We start from the raw sequence: 16,206 nt of genomic DNA, 5'->3' as shown, positions 1-16,206 counted from the left end.
AGGTTAGAGGCAAGTCTAAACCTCCATTTTTTCTAATTAAATTGCTAATTTTAAGGTAAATTAGATAAGTTTTTTCATAAATTTAGGTCTTCTAAATATACTTTTTATAAATTTATTTTTATTAATAATTCATTTTATTGACTTAAGTCCATGAAGTTAAATCATGTGTAAATGTGTACTTATATAGGCTACACCTTTAAGGATATTGACAAAGTCAAAAATATTTAAAATTATGTCCTAAATTTCATTAAAAAAATAGGTCTAGCAATTAATCATCAATTAACTAAGTCATCAAGCAGAAAAATTTTTGAAAAATTACAATTAAAATTAATTAATTTTAACACTTTTTAGTGTAATTTCAGTCTGTAAAGTGTGATGTGAGTTCATTTAACCCCTTAAAAAGTTATAAAAATGATTAAATTAATTAATTATAAATTAAGTAAATTACTGTTTAGTAAATTAAGAATTTTCTCTCTCTTTTTTTAATTATTTTTTAAGAGGATGAACTTGATTATAATTAAACAGGAGCAAAATAACAAGAGGACACACAGAAAGTAGATGTTTAAAGTTAAGTGTAAATTATTTTATTTACAGTATTATGTGCAACATTGATCACAATTTACATTTACAGTATAATCTAGTTTATGAAGAATTAAACAGCAAAGACACTGAGCAAGTTACAGCTTTAGGAGAGCTTTAGAACACTGCCTTTTTTTGGATACAAGGCCTCATTGTAGTAGGGCAGAACTAGGCCCAAAAAATTATTAAATATCTCTGTTATAAGGTCTTCTGCCCCCCTTAAGGGAAGGTTTTATACTATTATATGTAGACATGCCTAATTAAAAACTAGTTTATAGTGAGAGATTTAGATAGGTAGATAGATTGAAAGATAGTACTAAAACATTTACTAAGTCTATACACTTATCACCTATATCTGACCTTTATAAGGTTTAAAATTAGGGTATTTTTGTAGAATTTTTAAGAGATAGATAGAGAGAATTTTTAAGAGAATTTTAAATGAAAAATTTGAAAATAAAATACATTGTTTAGTCGAAACAGAAGCTCTTTTAAACACGTGTATTCGACTAGTTGAAACTCCCAAATAATTCTGTAAATTTCTATATTTACATTGTGTGTGGGCTTTTTACTGTACAATTGGAATTATTATATATATATATATATATATATATTTTTATAAATTAACAATTAGGTAGAAAATTTTCGCTGCGTAACAACGAATGTGACGTAGTCCAGGGGTCTGACTGCTGTGAAGCTGACAGGTAGAAAGTACCAGCAGTAACCCCATCCGACTGTCATAAACTGTGGTAGTCGGTACTTAGTGTTAGTCCAACGTCACCGAGGTGTCCTGGTACGACCGGTGTTATGTCAGACACGTGATTCAATCGAAAATTTGCCGATAGAGCAGCTACCGTCGCTGCCGTTACTGCCGATTGTGACGTCACTGTAGGTCCTAACTTTAGATCGGCCGTGTATATTGTTCTTTCACATCCTGGAACAGCCGGGGTTTGGTCTTCCTCGATATTATGTTTTCTTTCTTCTTTATCGGGGCTTACGGGATCTTTGGTCGTGGATTTGCTTTTGTCGTTGGTTGTTTCTCTGTGGAGAGAGAAAAGAGGATGAAGCTCAGTCCTCCGCTACACGAGAACCACCGTAAACCACCGATTTAGCTCATAATTAACCATTAAAATTATAATATTTAACACAAATTTTAAGTAGATTTATAATTTACAATAAAAACATTCGTGCAATATACCGTGGAATCCATACTCTTGAGAGTAGGGATTCCATGGTATATTGCAATTTACCATTGAAGATTGGAAACTAAATGGCTCGTCTCGAACAGTTTCTAGTGTAAAATGTAATTAATAAACAGAAATTATACATTCTGCATCATAATTTAGTGTGATAAACAGCCTGTCCGTCTTAGACAGGTTGCTCTCTTCTGCTTAAGGAGCAGAAAGTAGTAGGAGGAACGTATTATCAAGGGGTGGAAACTAGTAGTCTAAGTATATTTTTTGACAAGTGTTAAATGACAGAAATTAACTAACCTGTACATTTAGGCCACTTTTCAGTTTAGAAAATAGACTTTTGTATTTATAACAGGAAACTTATTTTAATGTATATTTATCGAAATTAATTTCGGTCTAAATCGTTCGGCCCTTTCGTTTAATGACAAATGGACAACCTCATAAAACACACCTTTATAACCTGACCAGGTGCAAAGGTCTGTGTGACAGGCACGTAAAGCCCATAGGCGTATAATCTATCTTGCATTTATCAGCCAAATTAATGGCATAAATAATAAAAAGTAGTAGGTGTTATTAATAAAAATGCCTTCTAAATAGGCATTTACCTAATTAAAAATAATAAAATATAAGAAGCCTCAACACTACAGTTTGATAATACGGGGGGGGGAGTATTGTAAATTTTGACTCTAGCTTCAAAGGCTAATAGGTGGGTTTTCATTCGGTGTTTAGGCTAAACTAGGCATTTTGTGATGAAGAGGAAACGTCAAGCCATCTGATTGCAGAATGCTGGCATCGCCTCCGATGGAACGGAACAGATGGTTGGGAATTTGAATTGGGAACAGAAATTTCGCGTGCTCGCGTGCCACGAGATTCTCCTAACTTTCTCCTAAGTGATGTCTTCTATCAATAAACAGGGATATTACTTCGACTCTTTTGCTTTATCTGCATTTCATCTAATTTTAAATTTTATCAAAGGCATTAAACATAATCAAACTCGAATGCCTGAAAGTACTCGCGTCTTTATAGGGCCTGGTCCTTTTCAACGAATTTCTTCTAAATGAGTAATGTTTACTAGTAATGCAGGAAGCATGGTTTCTGCCTGGTGTAAGCCTACACAAACTGGGCCTTACTCGCAATTAATTAAGGCCTTCGGGTTAATCGTAATTAAACCTTATTGCTACACTTGTAAATTTAATAAATTAAGGAAAATATTAACTTTTCCCATTTATCTTTTCGCTCAATTATTATTTATTAACGCCTAATTATAATCATCCAGAAATTAGGCGCAAAAAGATTTTTTAAAGGTTTTTTTTTTAATTATTAGACTCTTAATTATCCGTCTGTCGATCTGTCTGCTATCTGTTTCCCTTTTTTTTTTTCATCAATTAAAATTGACAGAAGGCAAAAATGGAGACGCCCTAGGCTTCGCCTATGTATTGAACTTCGTTGTCTTAAAGGACATTGATGTATAGACCGAAATTCTAAATTTTAACTTCCATGACACTATCAAAAGGCTAAATTATTGGTCCTGAATTCGTTCTGTTCGATTAGACCTCATCTAAGTATCCTGAATATCCTTTATCCTTTAAAAAAATGGCCAATAAGCTAGAAAAATAAGCGAAATTTAAGAGTAAAATTGAACTTTAACCATGTATAAACTTAAATTAAGGCTTAAACTAAGGCAATTTAAGAGAGTGAGACTAGGATAAGGCATTATTTAAGGCCAAATTTTTCCAATTTTAGGCTGTTACACCATTTAAACAGAATTTAAATATGAATTTATAGGCCATCATTATCGCACGCTGGATATATTTTTCGGTACTATCAGGTATAAAAATGAACTGTTTAATGGATGCCTTTGGGGAAATTATCTATAATTGTCTTCAGAAAATGTTTATTTTAAAATTTTACGACTTCCTATATATCTTATTCGAGTTTAAACAAGTAAAGAAAGTTTCCTTCTGACAATAATAATAGCCTGTATCGAAATTTATAGGCTGATTTTCTGTCTGATACAAAATTATGCCTAAGGGCCTAACACATAGAGCCGAAGGTATAACGGTCCCCTATAACATCCTACTAAAAAATGATTATATACACGTACAGGTTTAAGTTTAAGGCAAATTTGTACACATCGTATCATTAAACAACAATTAAAACTGGTCCCTTTTATAGTTTAAAATTGTTTTATTTTATGATAATCTTCATACTTTATATAGGGCCTAATCCATTTTGTATGCTATCCTTTGTGTGTAATGCCTATTTTATGACTTAATTAATATTCTTAAGGGATTGTTTCCAGTTTCTAAAGCTTAAAATATTAATTAATCGAGGAATTTAAACGTCATTTACAAAAATTTACATACTGTCGGGCCTACTCCTGAGGCCTTGGAGATCTTTCTCGTGCAAGAATTCTAGTGTTAGTCTGGAGAATAAATTAAAATAACAGCAAAAAATGGCTGAAAGATAAGTCTAAACACACTTTTCTTGAAGAGTAGATGGTCCTAAAAACAAACAATTCTACCCAACTTTCTAAACAGGGCATTAAATTACTGGAAGACACTTTGAGGTGACATCTTTATCCATTTTAAGCGAATAATTCTATTAAAATTAAAGGAAATAAATAAGAAATAATAAAAAAAAATTAAAAAAAAGTGAGTGCAGACAGTCCAACGACTGCAGCTTCTAGGAATCCAAAAGACGTTCTTTCTTAGAAATGGATGCATAAATGTTTCATTCTTCGAGACGTGGCAGATGTTTCTAGTCAATGGATAATTCAGCATTTTATATTCGTGGGGCCTATCTAAATTGGTGGCCTTCCAGTTATTTAATCTGTCAAAGATAAAATGACGCTTTAGCTTAATAGAATTAATCTTTATTTTAGGCCTTATATTCGCCTGAAGGTTGGCTTATCATCATAACTAGATCCACAAGATAAACCTAACAAAGTGATAGATTACAGTTTAATTTCTCTGTTAAATCCTGTAAAACCGAGCCTTTCCAATACTTAAAACAAGAATAGATTTATTTTCTATCCCATTTTATGGGGCCTAAAGGCTAAAAATTATTCAAAAATATTCGAATAATTAATAGAGGTTTGTTGACAAGTGGCTTCATTAATGAGTTGTATTCAGCTTTTTTTTTAAATTATAAAAATTTGATAGGGCCTTAAAAGAAATTTTAAGAAAGATGATGGAAGAAAAAAGTGAAATAGGAAAAATATATATTTTTTCCTCCTCCATGAAGATGTTAACGTCATTGTAATGACATATCATTCAGTAAGATGATATCGTTGTTATTGCTTCTTATTTTAGTTTAGATACTGATAAATAATCTATTTATATCAAAATGAATATCCTGTAGTTTTTTCCTCACAAATTTTTACTTATAAAATCACTTGGAGCCAATTATAAGTTAGAATTAAGGATCAAAACTAGGTTTTAAGCTGGACTCTAGGAACTAGGCTCAAAACATTAGCCTTTTGGCCCTTCTATAACGTATAACAGGCCCTTTCCCTTCAACTCTACATTAAAAAATGTGAGACCCCGAAGTTTAGAATCGTAAAGTATGGCCCTAAAGTTTAGAATCGTAACGCCAGGCCCTAAACCGCAGCTTGTTTATCAGAAGTGTAAAAATTCGGCCCTACCTATACTTTAATAATAAAAGTCTAATTAAGCATGAATATTAAGGCCTAATAATATATGATTTAATAAATCGTTTATGCCTAATTCTAGCCCTCTATGCCTTTAATTTAAAATTCTTTTTAACATATAAAATTTATATTAATTCTAATTAATATTTCTGTCGGTTTAGCTTGTAATAAATCAAATTGCCTGCAATGTTATTGTGCTTTTTGAACACGTGACACGCGAAATTGTGGGCTAAACATAGTACTAAAGTAGGACTAAAAATAGTACTAAGGCCTTATAAAATTTAGAAATAGTTTATTAAAGTCGAAGCTCGTTGTTTATAAGTTTAATTATGGCCAAACTACACAGATTCACAGCCTTTAAGAATAGTGCTGCGTATCATTAAATTATTGTCTGTATATTATTTACCCTGTAAGAAATCTATAAACGAGGCATTAAAATCATTGTAAGATAATTTTCCAATTAGAAATACTATAAGGGAGGCGTAAAAAGCGTAATTTTAGGTATGATTATTCAGGCCAAGGGCATATACTAGTTTAAATATTCGCTTCCCATTCTCAACAATTACTTAGAAAATTGATTCTGTTTAATTATATCCATGTAATTATATAAAATAAATTATATATTACACAAACAAACAGCCTGCAGGCCTACCTGTCTTTGGCCTCCGCCGCCCGATCCCTCTGACGTCTGTTTTTGAACCAGTTACTGACTTGTGTAGTGGTTAAGCCGGTGGCTTCAGCGAGTTCCCTCTTTTCACGAGGCGAAGGATAAGGATTGTGAGCGTACCACTCCCTTAAAACATTCCTGGACTTCTCCTTAAAACAGTAACTAGTTTCTTCACCGTCCCATATAGTCCTAGGCAAAGGGAACTTCCTCCTTATACGGTATTTACCGACGGCACCCAAAGGTCTTCCACGTAACCTCTCAGCCTCTATGTAGTGAGCCTTCAGCCATAACGTCTGCAATTTCGGGTGTGAAGCGGGGGTGAAGTTGTGGCTCTCCAGGATGCGATAAAGTTCCTTGAAGTTACCCCTGTGGAAGGCCACTAGGGCTTTGGCCTTCAGGACGCTCTCGTTTTTCTGTAGGTGCTCGCAGGCCGGCAGGGACCACAGGAACCTACCAAGTCTCTCGATGTTGCCAGATTGCTGTAACACCTCGCATACGCAGGCCACTTGTTCCTGTGTAAAGCCGAACGAGGGTAGCATCGGTGTAGGAGAAGTGGGGTTAACATTTGGGCAACTGGTCGGCGGTATGATACCTGTCACGGATGGCAACTGGGCCGATGTATCGGTCATATGTCCTACGATCATTTGGGGACTGTCGGCTCGCACGTGCGATCGAGTGCGGTTCCGGACTTAATACCGGAGTATCAGTCATTCATGGCGATATTATCATTTTGAAGAAGACCGGTCTGGATACCGCTGCAGTCCTGATTGGTCGAAACTACCAGACCACTCCCATATTGTAGAGGAAAGACGTCAGTCACGCGGCGCTGCCACACCCACACGGAGACTTGCCTTCGCGATCGCCGATGACTTGTTTAAGTTCAGCTTCCTAATGAAATTTTTACCCGATTAAACTTTGATTTAGGTGAGTTTAAATTCTTATTTATGTATCAAAATAGTTTTTCCACTTATTCGCCTTCTAACGTCTTTAATCCTTCCGCTATCGGGGCGCGAATATTAATTACGCGCCAATATATCTGCATGTTTTCCTTAATGTACTCTATAAATCGAGATAAATGCCACGTAAACGCTAAAAAGACCTTTAATTAATTTCCTAAATTAATAATTAAAACAATTCGAAAAATTCATTTATTAGCCGATACATTAGAGGCCTAAAAAACTGCGCTTAAAGGGCCCCATTTCTGAAGTTTTATAAGTAGAATGGAACTAAAATAAAAACCTAATTTTAAAGATTCGCTCCCAGTTTATCGCATAGACTACAATTTTAAGGCCTTGAAGATATATACACATTAATGGGCCTACTGTAATGGAAAGATCGGCTGTGAACTTGATCTATTATCTATCGAGTTAAGTCGAATTCTCTTAAAAACTTGATTAAAGAGAATCGGATGCTAATTTTGCACGAGGGCGACGTGTAAAGTTCGTGTAACTGCTAATAGTAGAAGTGCAGGCAAGAGCAGTAGCAATTTCTATCCCTGTCAAATCCTATTACCCATCACGGTTGGCTGACAACGGAAGTCAAAGCCGAACAACTTATCATCACATTCTTGACAAGCTTTGACATTCGGATCCTATCTGATCATCCTACGAACGTTGAAGGATCATCCTGCTTTTTCAATTAACTATTTATCCTCTAGATATTAAAAGAGCATCCCCCCATCTTATCTACTCTAGAAGAATAGGCCAGCCTACTTTAGCTGACGAGAATATTATATACCGTAGCATAAAATGGAGACTGTAGTTTATAATTTTACACGAAAATATTTAAATTTTCTCTCTTTTTTTCGAAATTCTGCGATTGATAATGAACACAGTAGAAAAGGATTCTTTCCTTCGACACAGGATATCAATCAATGTCAAAATGGCAGTCAACAAAGGAGGGGGAAGATGAAGAAGAAAGTCTGCCAAAGAAGTCAAAAATTAAAGAAAAAAAACATATATTTTCGAACTATTCAAAATAGATTATAAAGTAAAATAATTAAAATATTTAAAAATATAGTAAAATTCCCATTTGTCTTCGTCTCTCCCTCCATCCGTCTATGGACATTTTAAATGGGATTTAAATTTCGCTTTAAAATTTTACTTGTCTTCAAATAATAATAATAAATTAGGAAGGTTAATAATAATATTATTTTTTAGAACTATTTTTAGAATAATTGTTTAAAAATAAATGTCAAAAACCGTTTTCTATAAAGTGGATCACACGATTCAGTTGCGTTGAAAGATCCCAAGGGGTAAGAAGATTATCTCCATCAGGGATCTGACATCTGGACCCAAAATGTGTCGATCCTATTTCTCATATAGCTTAGATATGTTTACATATGGCCCGGATATGATGGTGGCACTCTTTATTTTTAAAAATTTGGGTGCTAGAAACGATTAAAAAACCCCTGTAAATTGCGTAAGATTGATGCCATTTACAATCACCACCCCATCGTGTAGCCTATAATGAAATATCTTAAATTGAAGGATTACCCACATAGTTTAGGTTTAATTTAATCATAATTTAGATCAAATTCTCATTTAAATCGCTTCCTAAGTAAGCCTACGCCATTAAAAAAAAGAACCCCTTCTATGAGTGGTTACATCAATCTGAATTTAATGCAAGATAGTATCGAAGATATTAATTAAGCTAGCATCTTTATACCTTCAAATTATGTAGAATCATCTTATTTAGGTCCTATAATTTTAAAATTAAGCAGGTTAGAGTACGTGAGAGAGATTTTAAGGGAAGAAACTCGATGATTTTAAAACGCTTGTTAATGAATTAATAATATGGAAGATAAGATGGCGGGGATTGCAATTTAGTACTGTACGTTTGATTCCTGGTGAAATAAGGGAGGAAGAAGGTAAAGCCGTGATCGAAGACAAACTAGAAGTTTGAAAAAGATATATAACAGAAACAAACTGATTATTACAGGAGTTTTTAAAGCCCAAGGGCTAAAAATAAGAATGAAATACTGGTTTCAATTCCCGTCAGTGATACACGCTTTCTCTACATGCAACTGTTTAGAGTGTGGCGTGGTTTGGAGTGATTCATTTTCTAAGGGAGGAGTTTCGAGATTCCGAGAGGTCAATAAAGGTGTAATTTTTAACCGCAAGAATTAAGCCTGCGTGAATGAAAAATTCTCCATGCTGCACAGTTATATATTTTTAATCTCTTACTTCTGTTCGACGATTTACAATAGGACGGTGCAGTAGTACAAAGGCACACAAACACTACTACGGAAAGCCACTTTTTACAATGCTTACACGAATAATTTAACCTTAAAACCCGATTATAAATACAATTAATACGCTATTAACCTGATGAGGGGGTAGTACCTAGATTTAAGGCTTAATATATAGCATTAAACCATAAATTTAATAAGAAAAACGTAATTTTTGCAGCCCTAAATAATCTAAACCCTAGTATTTTAATACGTAAAGATGTAGCGCTTAATTAAAATTAAAAGGATGTAGTCTTTACTAAACCATTAAATAACACTAGACAGGTCGATTAAAATAAATTTATAAGCGACTAATAAATTATTAATATTTATTTATTATTATCATTTTTAAGAAAAAAAAAAACAATAGATTAGGAAGTTAAAAGATCTATAAATAATTGTAACAGGCCTCCAACGTCGAACGATCTTAACAAAATTGATAAGGTCCAGGTGGTAATTATTAGTACCAAGTAATTTAATACCTGAAGATCTCCCCACAAAAACTCTAAGTAATTTAATAGGATGTTTTTCTTTAATCCCGTTTTTCGCACACATAGCTTTCGTCAAGTTGGATAAGTCGAAGTATGACTGCCTTCAACTCGCAGCTCATAAATGTCTCCCTAGAAGAACTTCATCCTACACACACCTATTAAGGAGATAGATAATCCTAAATCAAAGTCAGGTCAAAAAATTTCCATAAATGTCTCTTCTACTTTATTAATTTCTCTCCCCCATTTCCTGTTTTTTTTAAATATAAGGGGGAGGGGAGGAATAAAATAAAATAAAATAATAATCTTCTATCCCTTTTGTGAGATCACTATTTCTTGATTTATAAATTCAAAATTTATTTCCGGTTATAATTAAGCGTACGTTTCGACCGTATACGTCATACAGCTAGGCCCTATTAGGGAACAGACTACACTGTAAGGCCTTTTATAATTAGGCCTAATTAAATAATAATAATAATACGGTGAAACCTCCGTTAACGGACAGTCTTATAATCGGCAGACCCTTCAAACAGGATATCTTATTACATTTAAATTGTGGACAAACTTCTTTGTCCCGATGGTGTCCGCTATTCGGAGGTTATACTGTAGATAAAAATATATTATTTTTATTTAAAAAATTAAAAGCTGGTGTGTTCTAGCGTAGGCGTGAATTCTCTAAGAATTATGTTGGCAAGTTTATGCCTTGATAAAGTAAAAAATTAGCCTGGAATTTTGATAAAAAAATGATTTATTTCTGTTATTTATAAATTATTGATACTATATTTAAGCGCAGATATTAAACTGTAGGCCTCTGGAACAGTGTTTTTGATGTTTCATACAAGACAAATCTATGTTACGTATACAACTCTGTTCTTCGGGCCTGGCTTAGAGGGCGCCTCACTTTCAAATTTTTAAGAAAATTTGACTTAAAAAATTGCAAATATTTTATAGTCCACTGATATAACTTCTACATAAACTCCCGCCAAATTGGGGCCTCGGGTAAAGGTTTTATATATATATGTAATTATCTATAATATAAATATTTACAGGCATAATGAATGCTCAAACGGTTGTAGTTTGGCAGTTAACAAGTAAATAGTTTAGAAAGGTCCCTAGTAAAAGAAAATAAAAGCTTTAAAAGGGTGCCCTTTCGCTTCCACGTCCCTGTCTATCCGGTAGCTTACTTAAATAAGTGACTTCGGTCATTTGTACAACTAATATTTGGCCTGCCGCTCTCACACTTCAATCGCTCTCAGCTCTTTTCAACACAATGTAAACATGACGAGGCGTGTTAGTATCCATTCACTTCTGGCTCCTCCACAACGCTCTATTGTCAAAACTTCCATTCCTCTCTCTCGGAATAAAATGGCCAGTTTGGCCCACCTTTAGTCGGTGATCAACTTGTAACTGTGAAAGGTCTATTGTTGTCGTTGCAGCTCAATAGGGGGACACTACATATGACTGTTCCTAGGGGACGAATTAATGCCACACAGGGCCTGCTGGCTGGCATGATATCGTCACACTACTAAAGCGTGTGACAGATACAAGGGCCCGCGTAATTAATAGAAGGCTTTTAAATATATATAGCTCGCAACAATGAACCACTTGGGCGCCTTTTATGAGGTATAAATGCACTTCTCGATAGGCCCCTTAACTTTATTAAAATTAATTTTAAATTAATTATTATTAAGCCGCGTGCTCTTCCTTACGAAGCGTAATCCTTACTTAAGTTTCATTGTTTCGTCACAAGCCAGAAAATTCTTCCATTTGTGACGCATTGTCTGATTGTGACGTCATTAACGCTTAGGTTTCAAATGGCCGATATCGTCTTTTAATTGACGTAATTATTGTTACGTCACAGACAGTTAAATTCTCGTTAGCGCAAAACAAAACTTTTTAATATATAAAAAAAATTGAATAATTATAAACGTAATTTTTGAATTAATCACTCGACTGTCCGTCTGTCTGTCGCTCTGTTAAACGCTTTACTCTTTATAATTCGGGCCTTCTGTGCAGTAATTTATATAAAAAGGAACCCATTTTTGGTAGAAATTTAGTAATCAAAACGCAGACAAAATAAATAGAGGCGGGTTTCCGCTTAACAAGGGGAGCTTTAGGAAGATCAATAAAGGCGTTGAACACGTTTTGATCCAATAGGAGCCGCTCTCCTCCCTCCCAAAAACGGATTACCCCCGTCTAAAGGACCCGAAAGTTTGAGAAATTTATATAAAAATAAAGAAATAATTATAAGGGAAGCAGAAGAAGAAGAAGAAGAAGAAGAAGAACTAATTAGAAAAATATCTCAAGGTTATTACGTCATGACGGTTTCGGTGTTTTTACTGTAAATATTATTACGTCACATCCATCAATGTCAACTGGACTTTTGTCCATTGAACTTACGTAGGGACATAATTAGTTTTATCCCATCGATATAGTAATTTGTATCCTATATAACGCCGTTAATTTCGTACATTCTACAATTCTCTATACTCCATTTTTCTAGTCGGGGAGGAGGAGGAAAGGGGGGAGGCCAATCTCGCCCTCTCCCCTTCATTTATAACACAGCACGGTTTATATAAATAATGAACTTTTAAGTAGCTCGATGGCGAAGATTAATATTAAAGATATACGATGAAAAATAAACCAGATTTATCCTTAAAATCGGGGTCATAAAAGTATGCGAAGTTAAAAATTCGTTATTTCGGAATATTACTGGGACATTTGTCATTCAAAATTCGATTACGACACCTGAAATTACGAATTGTTGTAGTACGTTCTGTGTGTGTGGGGGGAGACTTTTATATAAATTTTGTCACCTCTGACAAATTGAAAGTGGAACACATCTTCGCAATTCTAAGCACAGTCGCGACTGGTTATGTGTCACCCCCCCAAAAAAAAACACGAGAGAAATTCTTCTTTCATAACTCGGAGTGGATGAATTCAAATAGGCAAATGTCAGCAAACAGCGAGATAGAATAATGGGCTAAGTAAACAGGAGGGGTTCCTGCAGAGGAGCCACTCCCTTGGATCTCCAAGATCGAATTTCATCTTCTCCACCTTTTAACGTTGAAGGGGAATTTATCGTCGACGTCACTCAGGTAAATTTAGCACCTGATAAATATCCTAAAACATTTATCGTCGGACTAAATCGTCTCGAACACATTCCTTTTTCTTTTTCTTACGGAAGATCGCGTCACAATGAAAAAATTACGTTACAAAATATCAAAAACGTAACTAGAATTCTGCATTTAACGTAACGTTATTATTTTTTATTTTATTTTTTCCTTTTCTGAACCACTAGGTCAATTAATAAGTTCGAGTACCAGATGTTACGCTTAGGAGGAGTTACTACCTTTTACTCTTGACAAGATAAATGTTGTAGACATACTTTTCCTATTTTTCTGATTAGTGTACACGGTCACACAGCTAACAATATTTTACAAGGCGACATTCCAACAATGGTTTACGGGTCGAGACAGTAATTTTCCCCCCTTAAAACTTTCGTAAAAAAACCTTCCACCCTATTTACACTGCGCGTAACAATAGTTACCAAGTTACACGCAAAAGGTGACAGAAGAAAGGGGAATATTTCTGCACACGAGTACAAATCAAAAACAGTGAATGTTCAGCAAAGCGGCTCGGTTAAGTGGACCTATACAGGGGGTCTGGAAGGCAGCAGGAGGCATGCAGTAAATCAGTGTAGTGACCGAAAAGGCGGCTTGCAAGCGGTATACGCGGCAGGGTATGGACACCAACGGTGACTATCTGGTTCTAGAGATGTTCTGTAGTTGCTGTGTAATGTGAGAAGTTAGTTGACTATAGTGGCAACTTTCTCTGCTTAGATCTATTTTCACTTCGGCGCATCGTCTCCTGTGTTGTTAGCATGGTTTTTATCGTTTCTACAGTAAAATTATTCACTCCCCCATTGATAGGGGCTAAAATATAATAAACGGGATTGTAATTAATGCATATTTAGTAAAAGGTTTTAATAATTTAGCGAGATGCAGCCGAATAACACCACAACTAAACGAAAGTTTAACACGAGAAACTGCATTAATTTATGGATAAAAATGCAAATTTCGCAGCTATATTTCTTATATTTGCATATTTTAAGCGAAGATTTCTTTATAAATCCTTCCTGAAATTATAAAACCTCAGCGAAAATTACGAAAATGATGATTTATGTATGACACAGCCCAGTTTAATATAATCCCGGTTGCATAATACGTGATGCATACCACGCTAAATAAACAATTAGGATTTTTGGGTATATAGCGGGTTTAAACCCGAAAATATGCAAATTAGCATTACTTCCGCGGCTAATTTTATTAACCAAAACGTGACTACGACACTGCATTTAATCACTAAAGTGTAACTCGCCAAACTTTCCATCCATTGTCACCGGAGTTAAAGGTCTAGAGGGCTTGAGATACAGTTGATCTAATGGACTATCAATCCATTAGATTAGGACCCATGTGCACGTGGCAATGTGGAAATGGACCTTGGTTTTGCTTGATGCGCGAAGATAGGTAACACGATACGCCATTGTTACACTATCCCATTTGGCCGGAAATTGGTGGAAAGCCTTCGCCCCGATCGTATTCCCTCGGTGACAGGTAGAGCATCACCCAAGCTAGTGGAAGTTTCTGTCTATAACTGATGCTGATCGACGATAAAATATTAGGTTAAATCCTAGAATATCCGTATTTTACAACCACTAAATCATCGTTTCTCCTGTAAAAATCATTGTTAATAGGACGGATAATGCGATTAATATCCAATTGTTAATACTATAAAGAAGTTATAATCATTAGGAAGATTTGTAATTCATTTTTTAAGCTTTTATCCTACGTTATCTAGGATTGGAGATGATGTAAAGTGATGCTCGAATTCATAAACTATCCTAAATTAGTAATACTAAAATGTGTTCTAGATTAATAAAATTGCTAAATTAAAGCCATAAAACTCAAATATAAGCTTATAAATTCTATTCTTAATGACTGTATTGCATCCTTTAGGTTTGTATCCTACGTTATCTAGGATTGGAAATAATGTAAAGTGATGCTCAAAGTCATAAAGTAGCCTAAATTAACAACATTAAAATGTGTTGTAGATGACTAAATTTGCTAAATTAAAGACATAAAATCCAAGTATAAGCTTATAAATCCTATCCTTAATAACAATATTGCAACCTTTAGTTTTCTATCCTACGTTATCTAGGATTGGAGATGATGTAAAGTGATGCTCGAATTCATAAACTATCCTAAATTACTAATAGTAAAATGTGTTCTAAATTAATAGAATTGCTAAATTAAAGCCATAAAATCCGAATAAAAGCCTAAATATTCCATTCTTAATAACTGTATTGGATATTTTAGGTTTGTATCCTACCTTATCTGGGATTGAAGATGATGTAAAGTGATGCCCAAAATCACAAATTAAACACCATTAAACCTAGTAAAATGTGTTCTAGATTAATAAAATTACTAATTTAGTGCCATAAAATCCAAATATATGGTTATAAATCCCATCCTGAATGACTATTGCATTCTTACAGGTCTACAATTTAATACTGTATCAATACAGATTTAATTAGGCTAAGTTAACAACGTTATCAGCTAATTACATTTACAATTTGTACATTTTTAAACCACATTAACGTAAAATTAAACAGAATAAGATGTTTATTTAAAGCATATAATATATATATATATATAAACAAGGAAAAAAATGCGTATGCAACTCCTGTAAACAGGTTCACTCGAAACGAGCGTATCAGCACTTTACTGCATTGTTCGCTATTTTTACGGTAAAAAAAAATATGAAAATAAATAAAAGTTATTTATTTATGTGTTTCACGTTACAACTAATGGTTATTTCTGTAAATATTTTACGTTTTCAATTGCTCCGAACGTAACATTTGACCTATAGCATACATAAACTGTTACGGTGTTCTAAGACCAATTTAGCAATGGATAATGTTACCACTATAAACAAATGTGTGACTTCTTACATATCTAAAGATCATTTAAAGTTCAAAAAAGTATAACAGATGTTCGTATCGGATGACAATGTGAACAGAGAAGAAGGAAATTTTTAACAGAAGCAGATGCCAAAACTCCAAAACACTCGCCTTACCCCATCCTTACCAATGTTTTTTTTTCTTTTGGATAAAATTATTTTCTCCCCTCGTTGCGTAATAAAAAAATACGCATAAAAATATATACAGTTAAACCTGTCTAAAACGAAACTTGGGTTAAACGGAAACCTGCCTAAATGGAAATATTCTTGGAGCGGAGTGAATTTCTATGTTGGAAAAGAAGATGTTATTCAAAATTTGAACTCGATATACCGGAGGAAATACAGTAAAACCTGTCCAGAACGGAACTTGGATAAGACGG

General features: G+C 34.2%; 1 protein-coding gene across 1 annotated transcript; it reads right to left on the bottom strand.

Annotated features, from left to right (window-relative positions):
• Window positions 1–568: 568 nt before the first annotated feature.
• Window positions 569–6,869, bottom strand: LOC136984988 (homeobox protein six1-like). The gene is made up of 2 exons (XM_067282149.1): window positions 6,074–6,869; window positions 569–1,617 (listed from the first exon to the last, which is right to left on the bottom strand). Exons 1-2 carry the CDS (start codon window positions 6,730–6,732, stop codon window positions 1,314–1,316), a joined length of 963 nt encoding a protein of 320 aa, XP_067138250.1. The 5' UTR covers window positions 6,733–6,869; the 3' UTR covers window positions 569–1,313.
• Between the last annotated feature and the right edge of the window lie 9,337 nt (window positions 6,870–16,206).

Source organism: Centruroides vittatus, unplaced genomic scaffold, assembly GCF_030686945.1.
Source record: "Centruroides vittatus isolate TY-2023 unplaced genomic scaffold, ASM3068694v2 contig_941, whole genome shotgun sequence".
Taxonomy (NCBI): Eukaryota; Metazoa; Arthropoda; class Arachnida; order Scorpiones; family Buthidae; genus Centruroides; species Centruroides vittatus.
Note: the sequence above shows the minus strand (reverse complement) of the source record. Positions and strands in the feature narration are given on the sequence as shown.

Excerpts from the sequence above, each read along its gene's own strand:
- LOC136984988 (XM_067282149.1), bottom strand. The coding sequence starts at position 6,732 with ATGATCGTAGGACATATGACCGATACATCGGCCCAGTTGCCATCCGTG. Across the intron at positions 1,618-6,073 it reads GCGGCGGAGGCCAAAGACAG|AGAAACAACCAACGACAAAA; the intron begins GTAGGCCTGCAG and ends CTCTCTCCACAG.